Source organism: Bombyx mandarina, chromosome 08, assembly GCF_030267445.1.
Source record: "Bombyx mandarina strain Sakado chromosome 08, ASM3026744v2".
Lineage (NCBI taxonomy): Eukaryota > Metazoa > Arthropoda > Insecta > Lepidoptera > Bombycidae > Bombyx > Bombyx mandarina.
Genome location: NC_143215.1, coordinates 7,625,802 through 7,639,432, shown reverse-complemented (window position 1 = coordinate 7,639,432; position 13,631 = coordinate 7,625,802). Strand labels below are relative to the sequence as shown.

Below are 13,631 nucleotides of genomic sequence, written 5' to 3'. Positions count from 1 at the left end.
TTCTAAGGTCTCAGTATAGTTACAACGGCTGCCCCGCTCTTCAACCGAAACGCATTACTGCTTCACGGTAAGAAATAGGCAGGGCGGTGGTACCTACCCGCGCGGACTCACAAGAGGTCCTACCACCAGTAAAAATCCTTATTTTTATAATTTTTTTTTGTTTTTTGTTAATAGTTATTCCTCAAAATTCCTTCCACTTATAGTTTTGTTGACATATTATTGACAGAGAACTTAATTAGAATAAATGTGATGTTACATTTTGATCTTTGTTATGTGTGTATATGAACCCACAGATACTAGAAGGTGAGAGCGCATATGTATGACGTTCAATATGGCGTTTTATGAGTAAGTAATTCTGTACCACCTTTCGACAAGAGTGATACACAGTGGTGACTTCAACCCCATGTCTCAAGGAAAGAGTGGTGGCATAAACGTTGTGATGTCTATAGGCTCCAATAAACACTTAACATTAGGTGGCCTCGATAGCTCCTTCAACAATATGTGAACTATTTATTATATAGATACATTACACGAACAACATGTACTGTTTAATCTTTTGTTTATTTCATTCATTTTACGTTTTAATTATTAAATTAATATTCATAACTAGCTGACCCAGCAGACTTCGTAGTGACTTCGACTCAATCGATAAATAAAAGACCTAAACTTTTGTATAAAATAAACTTAAAACAAACAAAAGGAATCCGTCCTACGGGGGACACATCAAAGGAAAAACAAAATTGTTTGTTTTTAGGTATATAATTCCGAGCATTTTCATATTTTGTCACCTTTTAAAACTTCTCTGGACTTCCACGAATAATTCAAGACCAAAATTAGCCAAATCGGTCCAGCCGTTCTCGAGTTTTAGCGAGACTAACGAACAGCAATTCATTTTTATATATATAAGTAGAGATTATATAACATTTCAAGTATAAAAAAATCCGAAATGGAAATTAAATATGTTGTAAAACTTGTTCTACATAAATTAAAAGTTTCGTCTACATAAAAACAAATTATTATACTCGATCGATTCCTTTTATTGAAATTTTGGTTCCACTGCGTAGTTTTATTGTTTGCTTATTTCAAAAGATTCAAGCAAGCGATCAACGAGATGATAATCGAATCCTTACAATACACAAATCAGAACGAATTCTACGTCTAGACTACAATAACGTCACCCGCCCGCGAAATTAAGCTTCCATTTTAACTATTCATAAAATCCATGTATTTTGGTAATTTGATGACTTAGTTTGAATTATTAATGACGTCGAACCTTCAAACAGAATCGCATTACTGCTTCGACGTAGCTGTAGGCAGGTAGGTTATACTTAACCGCGCTAGTTATCGGTGTGTTAATAGACGTTATTAGAGTATAAACATTTTTTTTAACAATTTTTATATGACACATTAATTGAGCGGGAAAAATGATCAAACAAAATTTTCTATACACATCGACAAAATAAACTATTTTTGTTTGTTAACGTAAATCAGGATTACAAAAATCGTTATTTTTTTTATTTTTGCCTGTTTGGAAGTCCCCAGGGATTTTTCAAACTATTAGAGCTTATCTCACAATCAAATTTGTTTGTGTTTTTAGTATTGCGTAATATTGATTTTGCAAGTATGAACTCTATACAGCGTTTAAAGCTTAATGGTTTGAATTTTTTTTTTTCTCTTTTTCCCTACCTATTCGCTGTATCGTAAAGGGATTATTCCTAGCTACACGTGGATGGGTAGGTGAGCTCACGGGCTCAATCTGAGGTAATTTGCTAACGCTAGCCGAGTAAGAGCTGTGCTTCGCAGAATTTACCACCGGATCGGAATCGCGACCCACTGAGAAAATCCGGCGAGAAACTCAGTGGGCTGTGTAGCGTTTGAATTACAATTACTTATGTTAGATTTTCAAATCTTCTATGAACCAATTTCTTTTGTTTCAGAATATGGGATCAATGTAACGTAGTTCAGGATTACTTAACAGTTTGGGATGGATCCACTAGAGATTCGCCAGTATTAGTGCGACTTTGCGGAGGAGATGCTGTACCGGATATTATCAGTAGAGGTCCGAACATGTTACTGGAGTTTCATACGTCACCTTACGACAATCCATTTCATCCGGTACCGTTGAGCTACTTACCCGGGTTTGAATTGGAGGTTCAGGTAAAGAATTTTGCTTTTTATTTTATTTCATGTTCATTACTCTGATTTAGGCGATTGCATGCAGCAGAGATGCGAATGTTGCGATGGATGTGTAGAGTAACGACAATGGATAGAATACGGAATGAATATGTTAGAGGAAGTCTGAAAGGTTCACCTGTGACAGAGAAGCTGAGAAGTGCGCGTTTGGGATGGTATGGACATGTGATGAGACGAAATGAGTGTGAGGTTGGTAAGAGAATGTTAACTATGAATGTGGAAGGATATAGAGGAAGAGGTAGACCTAAGAAGAAATGGATGGATTGGGTGAAAGACGACATGGGTAAGAGGGAAGTGAGAGAAGAAATGGTATATGATAGAAGAGTATGGAAGGAGAAAACATGTTGCGCCGACCCCGGGTGACTGGGAGAAGGGCAGGGTAATAATGATACTCTGATTTAGCATACTACTAATATCTTCTATAGCATATAATGGTCTTATATAGCAGCTAAATCGAGATTTCCTCAGCTGAAAATATGTATAAGTCTGCACAGTTTTATATCAGTTACGTCTGATACGCGAAAAAAGCAAGATTTTATCTATGATAATTTCAGTCTAAACTTCGATAAAAAAAACTGTTATGAATCACTAGAAATCGAGTATAGTATCAAGTGACGTACCTCTCTCGAAGTTCAAATCTCACAGGCGACGAGTGGTTATCCAATTTTCTAACGAAATACATACGGCGTGTGTTCATGAATGTCTCCCGCGATATTAAAATTTTATTGTAAAGATTCGACCGCAAAATTTACCAATTTTCGTAATGAACACTAGGAGTATCGCTAACCCATACCACTATCACGCTATTTTCTCCAGCGAAATAGTCACAGCTTATGGCTTGAATTTTAAGGCAGCTGTTATATTAGTTAGACATGTGGTGTTTATGTAGTCTGGTTTCAACTTAAAGCTATTTATTAGTGAAATCGTCGTCATAACTGAACAAAATCCAATTACTGCATGGAAAACTTTAATAACCACAACTGTTCAGGTTTTGTATGTGGACAAAGATTCTCATTCGTACGTGCGCACAGACGGCAGGTGCCGTTTTGTTTTACGTTCTTCTGACAAAACTAGCGGAATACTCAGGAATCCAAGACACTCGCTACCTCCAAATACATCGTGCGTCTACTATTTTCAGGTACGTGTGATAGCCTAATAAATCTTTGTGGTCGCATGTGATGTGATGTGTGCTGCGGTCTCACCAGAATTTAACTTTTTTTTTAAATCACCTTATTCCCTTTTTGGCGTTTATGGTTAAAACCAGTATTAAAATTTCAGAATTTATAATCTATATATTAACGCGTGAAGCAAAAACTTTGTACCCCTTTTTACGAAAATCGCGGGGATGGATGAGTATGAATTTTCCCGCACTTATAGAGAATATAGAGAAGTGCAGAATTTTATTTTTTTTATACAAAAAAAAAAAAAATTAAATCAATAAAAAAAACATTACACGCACGCACTACCATGTATTTGACACAACGCATATACATATATACTCTTTGTTTATTGTCAAACTTTTGTCATTGCTTAAAGTATGTGGTCAAATGGAGAATAGATTAATATTATTTGTCTATAGTGTAGTATTGGCGGAATCTGTGATTTGAAATATTTGACAAGAGGACCATAATAATGTTCAAACTTATAATTTCAATTAGTTATAGTCGAATTCTGACTACTAAGAGACTACTAGTAATTTTAAATACCTATTTTGGAAAAATAATGTTATGTACATATGTATATGTATTAGTGCTTTTACTTTAAATAAAATGTTGTTTTAGAAGTCAATAAAAATACCTATTAGCACATCAAACGTGGCTCGTTCCCTTGACCACTTCGACTGACGTAATCTCGAATCCCGAGCCCCGAGAATTCGCTGACTCCAAACTACAAGATTTATCGTTTCCAGGGTCGTTCAAATGAAATAGTATGGGTGTCGTTTGTGAAATATCATTCGGCTGGAACTGAGCCGGCAGGTTTTGATCAGCAGCAAGATTGTTCGTCTCAATTGACTATTTGGGACGGGGCTGCCCCCGACGCCGACCTCGATAGGAAGGTGAAACGCCTTTTATTATAACTCAACATTAATTTTCCCCTTACAAGTAGGTTAGTTGGTGAGATTTTTTTTTATGGTCCTTGTAGGCAATCGACCATACGGCACACCTGATGGTGAGTGGTTACCGTCGCCCATGGACTTCAGCAATGCCAGGGGCAGAGCCAAGCCGCTGCCTACCGCTTAATACTGCTCACAAGCCTCGTTTGAAGAAGGAAATATACGACGAGAACTGAATTGGCAAGTGTTCGATGTAAAAGCGGCATAATCAGAAACGCGCAGCTAATCTGCAGTATAGTTCCATTATAGATACGTCCATTTGGATTCTAAAATATTATTGAGTAATACTACGTATTCCAATACAATTGTAACTTCGACCGTGTGTCGCCAATTGCGGTGCTTTTAACCACTAAGCAGTGGGCTGGCAACTCATGGTCATATTGTGCAATAAACAATTACAAACAAATTATTTGTATTTGATTATAGCATAACTAATGAATTTATGGTTTATTAAGTAAGGAGGTTAAATTGAGTGATCGTTAAAAAAAACCATTGAATTCTTTGAAATGCGTTCAACTATTCATAAACGGAAATCAAATACAATTTTGTGTTTACACAAAATATGCTTATGCGAATTCTGAACGCGTAAATATACATTCAAGAACTGTTATGATCAAACTTTCTTGCTCAGAGAACAATCGTTGGTGTTCGAGCAGTAAAAATAAAGTATTTAAATTGTTATTGTATTCCGAATCACAGTACGGAAGGTTTCATATAAAATTTTATGTTCTACCCGGTAAAAGTCTAGGCTATGCAAATTAACGGCAGATTTTGTTCTTCGAAGGAAAATCGACCAGATTAACATAATGTTCGTGCTGTTTTTTTATTATTGCCTTCCTAGGGAAACGTGAGCCCTCCTGATCGTGAATGGTCAGCACCACTCATGCTCGCCAACAATGCCAGGAGCACAGCCAAACCAATGCTAATTGCTGTGAACGTTCCTGTTGAGACACTGAATTTATTCTCAGCTAATAGTTAAATCTCCTTTATTGTATCCTTGTATTTAATCTTATATAAGTCTATCTTATATTGTAAAAAAAAAGTGAAAAAAAAGGTATATATTTTTATGCAAATTTATTAAGATATAGCACCGTCCATGCTAGTTTGCTTATTCCTCTCCCTGATAGGTTGCCTGGAAGAGATCGCTTTTAGCGATAAGGCCGTCAATTTATGTCACCGTTTATTTTAATTTTATATGCTTACTCTGTACATGTGGTGTTAAATAAAGAGTTATATTTTTATTATTATCTCCATACCATTCGTATGGTACCGTTAGTCCTACCTTCTTGGGCTATAGCGATTCACTTTGCCAAGTAGCTTAAAGCTCGCTGCTTGACGTCGGCAGCCAAACATTCATTTTCTTTAATGTGCTCTAGCACTTTTACTGGGTTCCCCGACAAACTGCAGTGCGGTGTTTCGTTCCATTCATTCCAGAATCTTCTGTTTGCATTAAGAATGGATAAGCGGTGGTTGCTTATCGGTTTTTTTTCCCACTTTAATCAGAAAAGTTCTTCCGTTCACTTACGAATACAATTCGTGAACGGTTCCTGAACTGTATTAATGAATAAATTTTTTGACTCGGCACGGAATTTTTATGGAACCAGATAATTGGATAAAACGGACCCAATTATTTTATTTATGGTATTGTTTACGCAAATAAATTGATCATACAGAAAATATGCTAATTTCAGGTTGGCTTACTTTGGAATATCTAATGCGAGAAGAATTTAATAGATAAGATAGAATTTTAAAAGAACACAATTTTTTTCAATGCTAATTCTAAGACACACAATGGAACGAAGGTAAAGGTTATAATGTATTTTTTTGTTACTTCATCTATCAGTTGGATATGACGGATCAGAGATCTCTACTTGGTTCGTTCTGTCGTGAGGAATCTCCGCGACTATGCGATCATGCGCTTTTGTCAAATTCTACAAGGGCGACGCGGCCCTGCGCTCCTTCGGAGAGCTACATCACTACCGGACCTGCTTTGACAATTCTTCAGGTAAGTATTATAATTGCAAGCATATTTAAAAAAAATCTAATATGATAGTGAAACAATTATGTATCATATACAAAAGTATTTTTTTTAATTAATTAATAAGTAGTCTTTTAAATTAATTTACTGGTGATAGGACCTCTTGTGAGTCCGCACGGGTAGGTACCACCGTCCCGCCTATTTCTGCCGTGAAGCAGTAATGCGTTTCGGCTTGAAGGGTGGGGCAGCCGTTGTAACTATACTGAGACCTTAGAACTTATATCTCAACGTGGGTGGCGCATTTACGTTGTAGATGTCTATGAGCTCCAGTAACCACTTAACACCAGGTGGGCTGTGAGCTCGACCACCCATCTAGGCAATAAAAAATAAATAAATATATCTCGTTATAATTATGCACCACAGAACGTGCCTCTTGACTGATAAATATTTAATTTTATTCTTACAGTGACTTAATTAAATTCTGTCGCAAAAACACATATAAAAGATTTACATGTTAGACGGTAAAACTAAAACGTGCGCAAACAATCTCAGTGCAGAAGCTGAGCTAATTACAGCGGCAAATATTTAACTTCCATTTGGGGTGTGCTCGTGTATGCAGCCGGTTGAATGATACAGTGCAGTGCAATAAAAACGGGACGCACTTTACACAGTAAATACACTTATTTTAATCAATAGCACGCATAGAGCGTTTACAAATACGCGAAAGAATAAAACGCTTGGGCAATGCATTGTGCATATCTGGAGCTTAGTATCAAATGGCCAGAGTCAGGGAAATTCGTAACAGAACATAGCTCGTTTATCTTTGTTTACACAGTCCGCTATTTTTTACTGAAATGGTCGCCATCCGTAAATAAACCTCGAGACGAAAATGCACTCACCGGCAGTTTACTTGAAACGCACAGCTATCGAAATTTCAATTCATCTAACCGAACTAGTTATGATATTCATAGAATCCTACGAATTTAAAATTTTTAGAACGCTCGAACTAACAATAAAAGTTATTACCAACACTTTTGATAATAATTATGAGAAATCATATACAGTCAAACCTGGGTAAGTGAGAACTGGATAAGTGAGAAAACTCTATAAGTGAGAGTAATAGCCAGGACCCGTCATTTTAAGCTCCCAAAACCTCTATTAGAGAGAAACAGAAACCTCTGTAAGAGAGAGTCGTTTTTCCCTCATAGACCTCCGTAAGTGAGACTGCTACTTATCTATACCTCTATAAGCGACAGTCGAGCTTTATTTATTTATATTATTTAGGGGGAACAAATGAAAAAACAAATTACTAATTTAACATCTGCTATTTTATGACTCATTCTTAACTTTTTTGGAACTTCCTTCCATTGTTTTTGAATTGTTTTCTCGTCAATATTGAACCTATTCTATTTCGTGGAACTAAATAATGTTGTTATTTTATCGCATTCTTTTCGAATGGACACGTGTGCTTGTGTACCGTCCTGTTTGTCGGACTTACTCAGTTTATCGTTAATCAATTGCGAAGGAAAGTTCTGTTCTGCATCATGTCAGAACGGAAAATTAAAGTACTGTCATTAAGTGATAAACTTAAAATAGTGAATGCGTTTGAATCCGGAAAATCGCGAAAGGAAATTCAGAGGGAGCATTAGCGAGAAACTCGGGTTAGTGAGAAACCTCTATGAGCGAGAATGATATTGTGCTCCCTTGAACTCTCTCTTATCCAGGTTTGACTGTATTACTTATGATATAACTGCAACACGTTCTCGCTTTCACTCAGTATTTGTTGGATAAACAAAGATTGTAACAAATTTCGTCACGTCTCCTATCGATCCGTCAAAGATATTCAAAGCATCTGTTCCCTGAGGGGTAACGACGATATTATTTTTCTTACCCCATTCCCCTGGTTTGTTCGCGAAGTTTTCCGCCCGGTGAAACATTCATCGCAGCCGGGTAGATAAGTCACGCCCGCGCGACGCCGTTGCATTTGCCATGGTGAATAATGCAGCGAGCACGTGCTCTGTGCTCCACTGATAGAATGCTTTAGTATTGCCGCGTTATTGCCAAGTTTCACTGAGTGCCATTGCTAAATGAAACACGTCTAAGCACTGAGATTGGATGTCGGAGCGCATTAAAATTTCGATTCTTCATTTCGTAGAAGTACTAATATCATTTATTAAATAGTTTGTGATTGAAATGCACACGACAGAAAAACTGGATGTTGTATTGAAACTATATACATAGACCAATTAATAGACACAGCTCACTCAGTTTCTCGCCGGATATTCTCAGTGGGTCGCGTTTCCGATCCGGTGGTACATAGATTCTGCAAAGCACTGCTCTTGCTAGGATCAGTGTTAGCATCACTCCGGTTTGAGCCCCGTGAGCTCACCTACTAGTTAAGGTGACGCTGAAATAGCCTCTCAAGGCTATCAGCTTAGGTAGGAAAAAATAAATAAATAAAAACAAGAATTTAATGAATGTAGGTGAACAAACGATATTAAGAAAATACGTGAATATTTATTTTTCCCGTGAATAAGCTTTACTTATCTTCAAATACACCATCTATCAATATTCACGCCAGCACGAGCCAGTTATCGTTCTAGTTAATTTAGGTAACCTGGTCTCAAGCAAGTTATTGAACTCAGTAGTTGGGAGCTGCTTTATTATACAATATTAAATTCAACGTTCGTAGGTCTGAAGCAAGTTTCTAACTAAATATTTGAAGCTTACTTCTCATTCGTCTTGGTACAATAACTTTTCCCATTAGCTGTTAATAAGAACTCCACTTCACCAACAACATTTAATCAACAGTCATTTAACACACCTTTCATGTTGTACAATAACCTTACGTCATTTTTATTATAGTAAATTTGAAAAGATTGTTATTATATATGGAATTACAATCTTTGTAAATACTCTTAATATACCGATTAGGAAGTGTAGTTATTCGTGGAATTCTAGAATAATTTAATTAGCTGTTTAAAAATAGGATATTCATTATTCAAAGATATTATATGTGTAGTTTATGAATAATAAGTATATAAAAAAGTATGTAAGTATTTGGTTATAATGATATATATTACACATATCAGATAAAACGAAACAATCGGTACACGGATTTTTATCTTGTTTCTTCTCCTGACCGACCTCAAGTCAGAAGCTTCTGTTGTATCTCCCGATTCTAAATTAAAAGCCACAATACTCAAACGAAAAGTTTCATTATAACGTTGAACGAAAACGGAGAAGGACGAATAATGTTTTGACAAAAATCTAATTTTGGGAACTTTGGTTACAGGAACTACGTCAAGGGTCCGCATTATATCCGGTATCGTTTTTACTACGGTATGAATTCGTCGATGTGAGTGAACAAGGACAGCCTTTGACAGATTCAAAGTCCGCTTGCGATAGAGTCTTTAAATCAGCTCTGACATATTCTGGAAGGTTCCAGGCCCCACGAGCCATATTTTACTATGGACGCGGCGGAGCACAAAACTTAACCTGTATTTTAAGGTAATTATTTTATTCTTAAAATTAGGTTATCCTGAAATATTGAAATGCTTTTACAATTGTATTGTATTTTAGATTTGAAGCAAAACAGGGCGAGAGGGTTCAGTTGACCTTTCTGAATACCTTTTTTGGGAACAAACATTGCGGTACACACAAAGATTCCCGCACAAGTCGCTGGAAATGCGATAGGCCTCCGAGAAGAACTATCGGGGGTGAAGGGTTTGCTCAGATCATTATCACGGAGTTCCCTTGGGTGGGAGTTCCGATTCAACGCGACTGTATTTGCACAAATCGATCAGAGCCTATAAATATACACACATTAACTGCACCAGTAGTTGAAGTAAATTTTACTGTAACAATGATGAATATTACAGAGGATTATGACGATTTTGCCTTTGAGGGAGAATATAAATTTATTCCGACCGGTCCTGGTGATGATACTGTATGTTCTACTGGTTGGGGTGAAAGACGCGTTAGAGGAAGCAGTGGAGAAATTCGGCTCTATGATAAAAGACAAATGACTATAGTGCCAGAGATTGTCGGTGACAGGAACGTTATATCAGAGAGCGTAAGGGCAGAAGTTGCTTGTGTTCATAGACCATGGTTAATTGAACCTGGAGGTGATGATATTTCCCCGGTTCAGGGTAGATATTTATATGTAAAGGTTCCAGGGTATGAGATAACGTCTTCATCATCGTTCTGCTCTACTCCAAACAGACTTTATATTTACGAAGCTCGCGATACAACTCGATCCAAAGAGATATGTCCTGATATAAACAACAACTTGGAATTGTTTTCTCCTGACTGGAAATCTTCTGAGACTCCATTAGAAACATCTCTAAAACCTCACGCACGAAGCTACGTTATTGACTTTCTTCAGCACGAACAAGCAGATTATTCAATAAAGTGGATTGAGCTGATGAAGAAACCTAACTTTGATCATGACCCTGACACAAATGTCTTACCTGAAGCCGTTTCATTTGATTGTCTCCACAGGTAATTAATGGTGCATTTTTCTTTATTTCATAAAATGCTTTCTATTGACGCCGTGGCGAAGCAATCTTATTTTCCGGTTTGAAGAATGGGATAGCCGCTGTATAATATAAATGGGATTTCAACCTCATGTCGTGAGGGTAAGCTGTGTGACGACATTAATGTTTAATGTCTCTAAGCTTAATACGAGGTGGGCCGTGAGCTCGTTCTCAATAATGATTTAAAAAATTCGGATAATTTTGATTGCATATAAAATACATCTAAGCGCTTATCACTAATTTCACAAATTTCGCAAAACATAAAATATTAAACTTCATTTTTACTCTGTCAATATTAAATTTAAAAGAAAACATGAATAAATTTATGAACGTTATTGAGGGACAAAAAGCTTCAAAGCAGGTTTTAAAATTTATTAAGCTCTAATTTTTTTCCAATAGCTGTCCCGAATTAAATGCGTGTATTCCTATTGCACTGTGGTGTGATGGAAGCGCCCACTGTCCTTCGGGTTACGACGAAGACGATTCCAACTGCTCGTTCAGATTGTCAATGCCTCCTCCCTACATTATGGCCGCTGGAGGCGTGGCTTTGCTGATATGTGCAGTTCTAATAGCTTTCTGTGCTTGTAAAAAGCGAAAACGAAAGGACAAAGAATTTAAAGCTAGACTAGATGGAGCAATACCTACTGAAGAAAGGCCCTTTGACAGAGCCAAAGCTAATGGAGTCCCCGAAGCGTCACGCCAGTATGCCACAGTCCAGAAATATGCGACAATAGACAAATATTCTTTGAGCCAGAAATATAGTGCTGGCTTAAACGATGCGAGGTATTACGACGAAGTAGCACAAAGAGATAAGCTGGCAGATACAAGGTATGCTAGTCTGGGAAGGGGAAGCCGAAATATGCGCTACGAAAATTCTAGAGGTAACGGTTCAAGAAGAGCTATGCCTGATTTAGGTTATCCCGACTTGAAAGATGGTTTTTGTTGACCCAGCCCAGATCTATTAGAAACCACTGTTTAAGATTTGAGCTCTTCGAAACGACTGACAAACTGCGTATCGGTTCATTGTGTTGTCTAAGATCGAAGACTGAAATCGGCGTAAGTGCCTCTTATTTTGGTGAATTCTAATTGATTTTTAATACGAAATTATGTATTTTAAGCTAACTTGGCTTGTTTTGTATTGTATAAAAATATCTCTGTAGATCGTTTGTACATAATGTAAATTTTCTATTTAAGTCTGTAGCAAGTACACTGAATGTGTTTAATGAAATTCATCAATGTCACAGTACGTAACTTTATTCTCATCAAAAAACATATCTTATTGTACATAAAACGCTTGACAATACAATTTTAAGATACAACTCAGTAGGAAACAATTAATTTTGTACTAATAATAATTAAAAAAAGACAGTGACTCTCGAAATCCATGCTCTGAATCATTGAGTTAATTGTTGATATGTACTGCTATGTATAAGTATGTATGTTTGAATTATGAATTTCGGCTTGATTCTTAATTTTATTAGTCCCGATCTAATAAGCAAAATTTCGAATACCTTTCACTGATATTAAGTAGTTACCGAGGCCTATATATATCTATATTATATTACAACTAGTAGATTTGCACGTTACACTATGTTCAGTTACAGTAGCGATTTACAGTTTTTTGTGAAATACATACAATAAATAAATATATAAATTACAAATCTTATAAGCAGAAAGGACACAAAAAGCTAACGGCCAGCATAACGTGTGTGTGTGTTATTGACCTTCAGACGTGAGATTGAAGTTTTAATTGTATTGCATAATGATTGCAATGGTTCACAATGTGAAGCATGATTGCTTCGCGGTAAGAATGAACAGAATGTTGGCATCTACCCGTGCGGGTTCACAATATGCCCTAGCATCTATAAGTATCATGTCCGCAATGAATATCTCAGTTGGCTTTACGACATCCACGAGATGCCACTAAGTATTAACAGTGAGCTCAAGTTAGGGTAAACATGGTGATTTATTTGTGTATTCAAATTTTTTATTTAGTTTTTGTTGACTATTTTAATTTAAAGTGACTGTTACCTTTATAATGTAAAAATAAAATAATATTTATAGGATGTTAATGAAATGTTGTTGTTGTCTCACTAAGCAAAACTTGTTTCTTGATTCCTCAACTTTTGCATGCTCCGCGGACAGATTTGTGTCTTTGGAAATTCAAATCATTGCAAAACTGTAAATAAGTTATATATATATATTCAAAAACAATAGTATTTATTGAATTCTTGTAAATTGCATTCTCGATTGAACGGAAAAAAATAATTGTGAAACGCTCAACGCGTAATGATTATATTTTTGAAGCTCCAAAAATGATTGTACCTGCATTCAAATGACGAGAACTAGCTATAAAACAAAAATGTGATATAGTATGTAAAAATCGTAGATTATATTAACAGTATAATATATGAATTTACTAAGATTCCTTGTAAAAACGTATAATAAGGTTGTAACTAACTTAAGTAGTGAATGTAAATAAATTATAGACTTAAGATTTTTAAAGTCTGTAATTATTTCAACGTAAAAGGAAATATTAAAGTAATTTCTAAAAATCTGTTTTTCTCTTTTTTTTTCCTTCTATGCGTCATAATTAATTTATTAGTTCGGTACACAAGAAAATAATGTTACATGTGTAGCCTATGTGATTTGGGCATCGTAAAACGAACATATGGCAATAGTAAACATGTTTTTTTAAACGATTTAATTCCGCCAGTGATAAGTACTGTATGATTAGTATGGACAAAACGCTAGGGCCATTAAAAGTTATTACGTATGCGCTAGATGCTACCGCAATGGGGTACCAGAT

At 36.1% G+C, this 13,631-nt stretch overlaps 1 protein-coding gene across 1 annotated transcript in view; it reads left to right on the top strand.

The window, feature by feature from the left end:
- The window catches only part of LOC114252628 (uncharacterized), a 71,016-nt gene extending 57,637 nt beyond the window's left edge, over positions 1 to 13,379 (top strand). Inside the window, exons 7-13 of the mRNA XM_028187187.2 lie at positions 1,938 to 2,157; positions 3,182 to 3,331; positions 4,103 to 4,249; positions 6,150 to 6,311; positions 9,580 to 9,794; positions 9,867 to 10,787; positions 11,222 to 13,379. Of these exons, the coding sequence (XP_028042988.2) occupies positions 1,938 to 2,157; positions 3,182 to 3,331; positions 4,103 to 4,249; positions 6,150 to 6,311; positions 9,580 to 9,794; positions 9,867 to 10,787; positions 11,222 to 11,768 (2,362 nt within the window). The 3' untranslated portion in view covers positions 11,769 to 13,379. The remainder of the gene's footprint in view (positions 1 to 1,937; positions 2,158 to 3,181; positions 3,332 to 4,102; positions 4,250 to 6,149; positions 6,312 to 9,579; positions 9,795 to 9,866; positions 10,788 to 11,221) is intronic.
- The last annotated feature ends 252 nt before the right edge of the window (positions 13,380 to 13,631 follow it).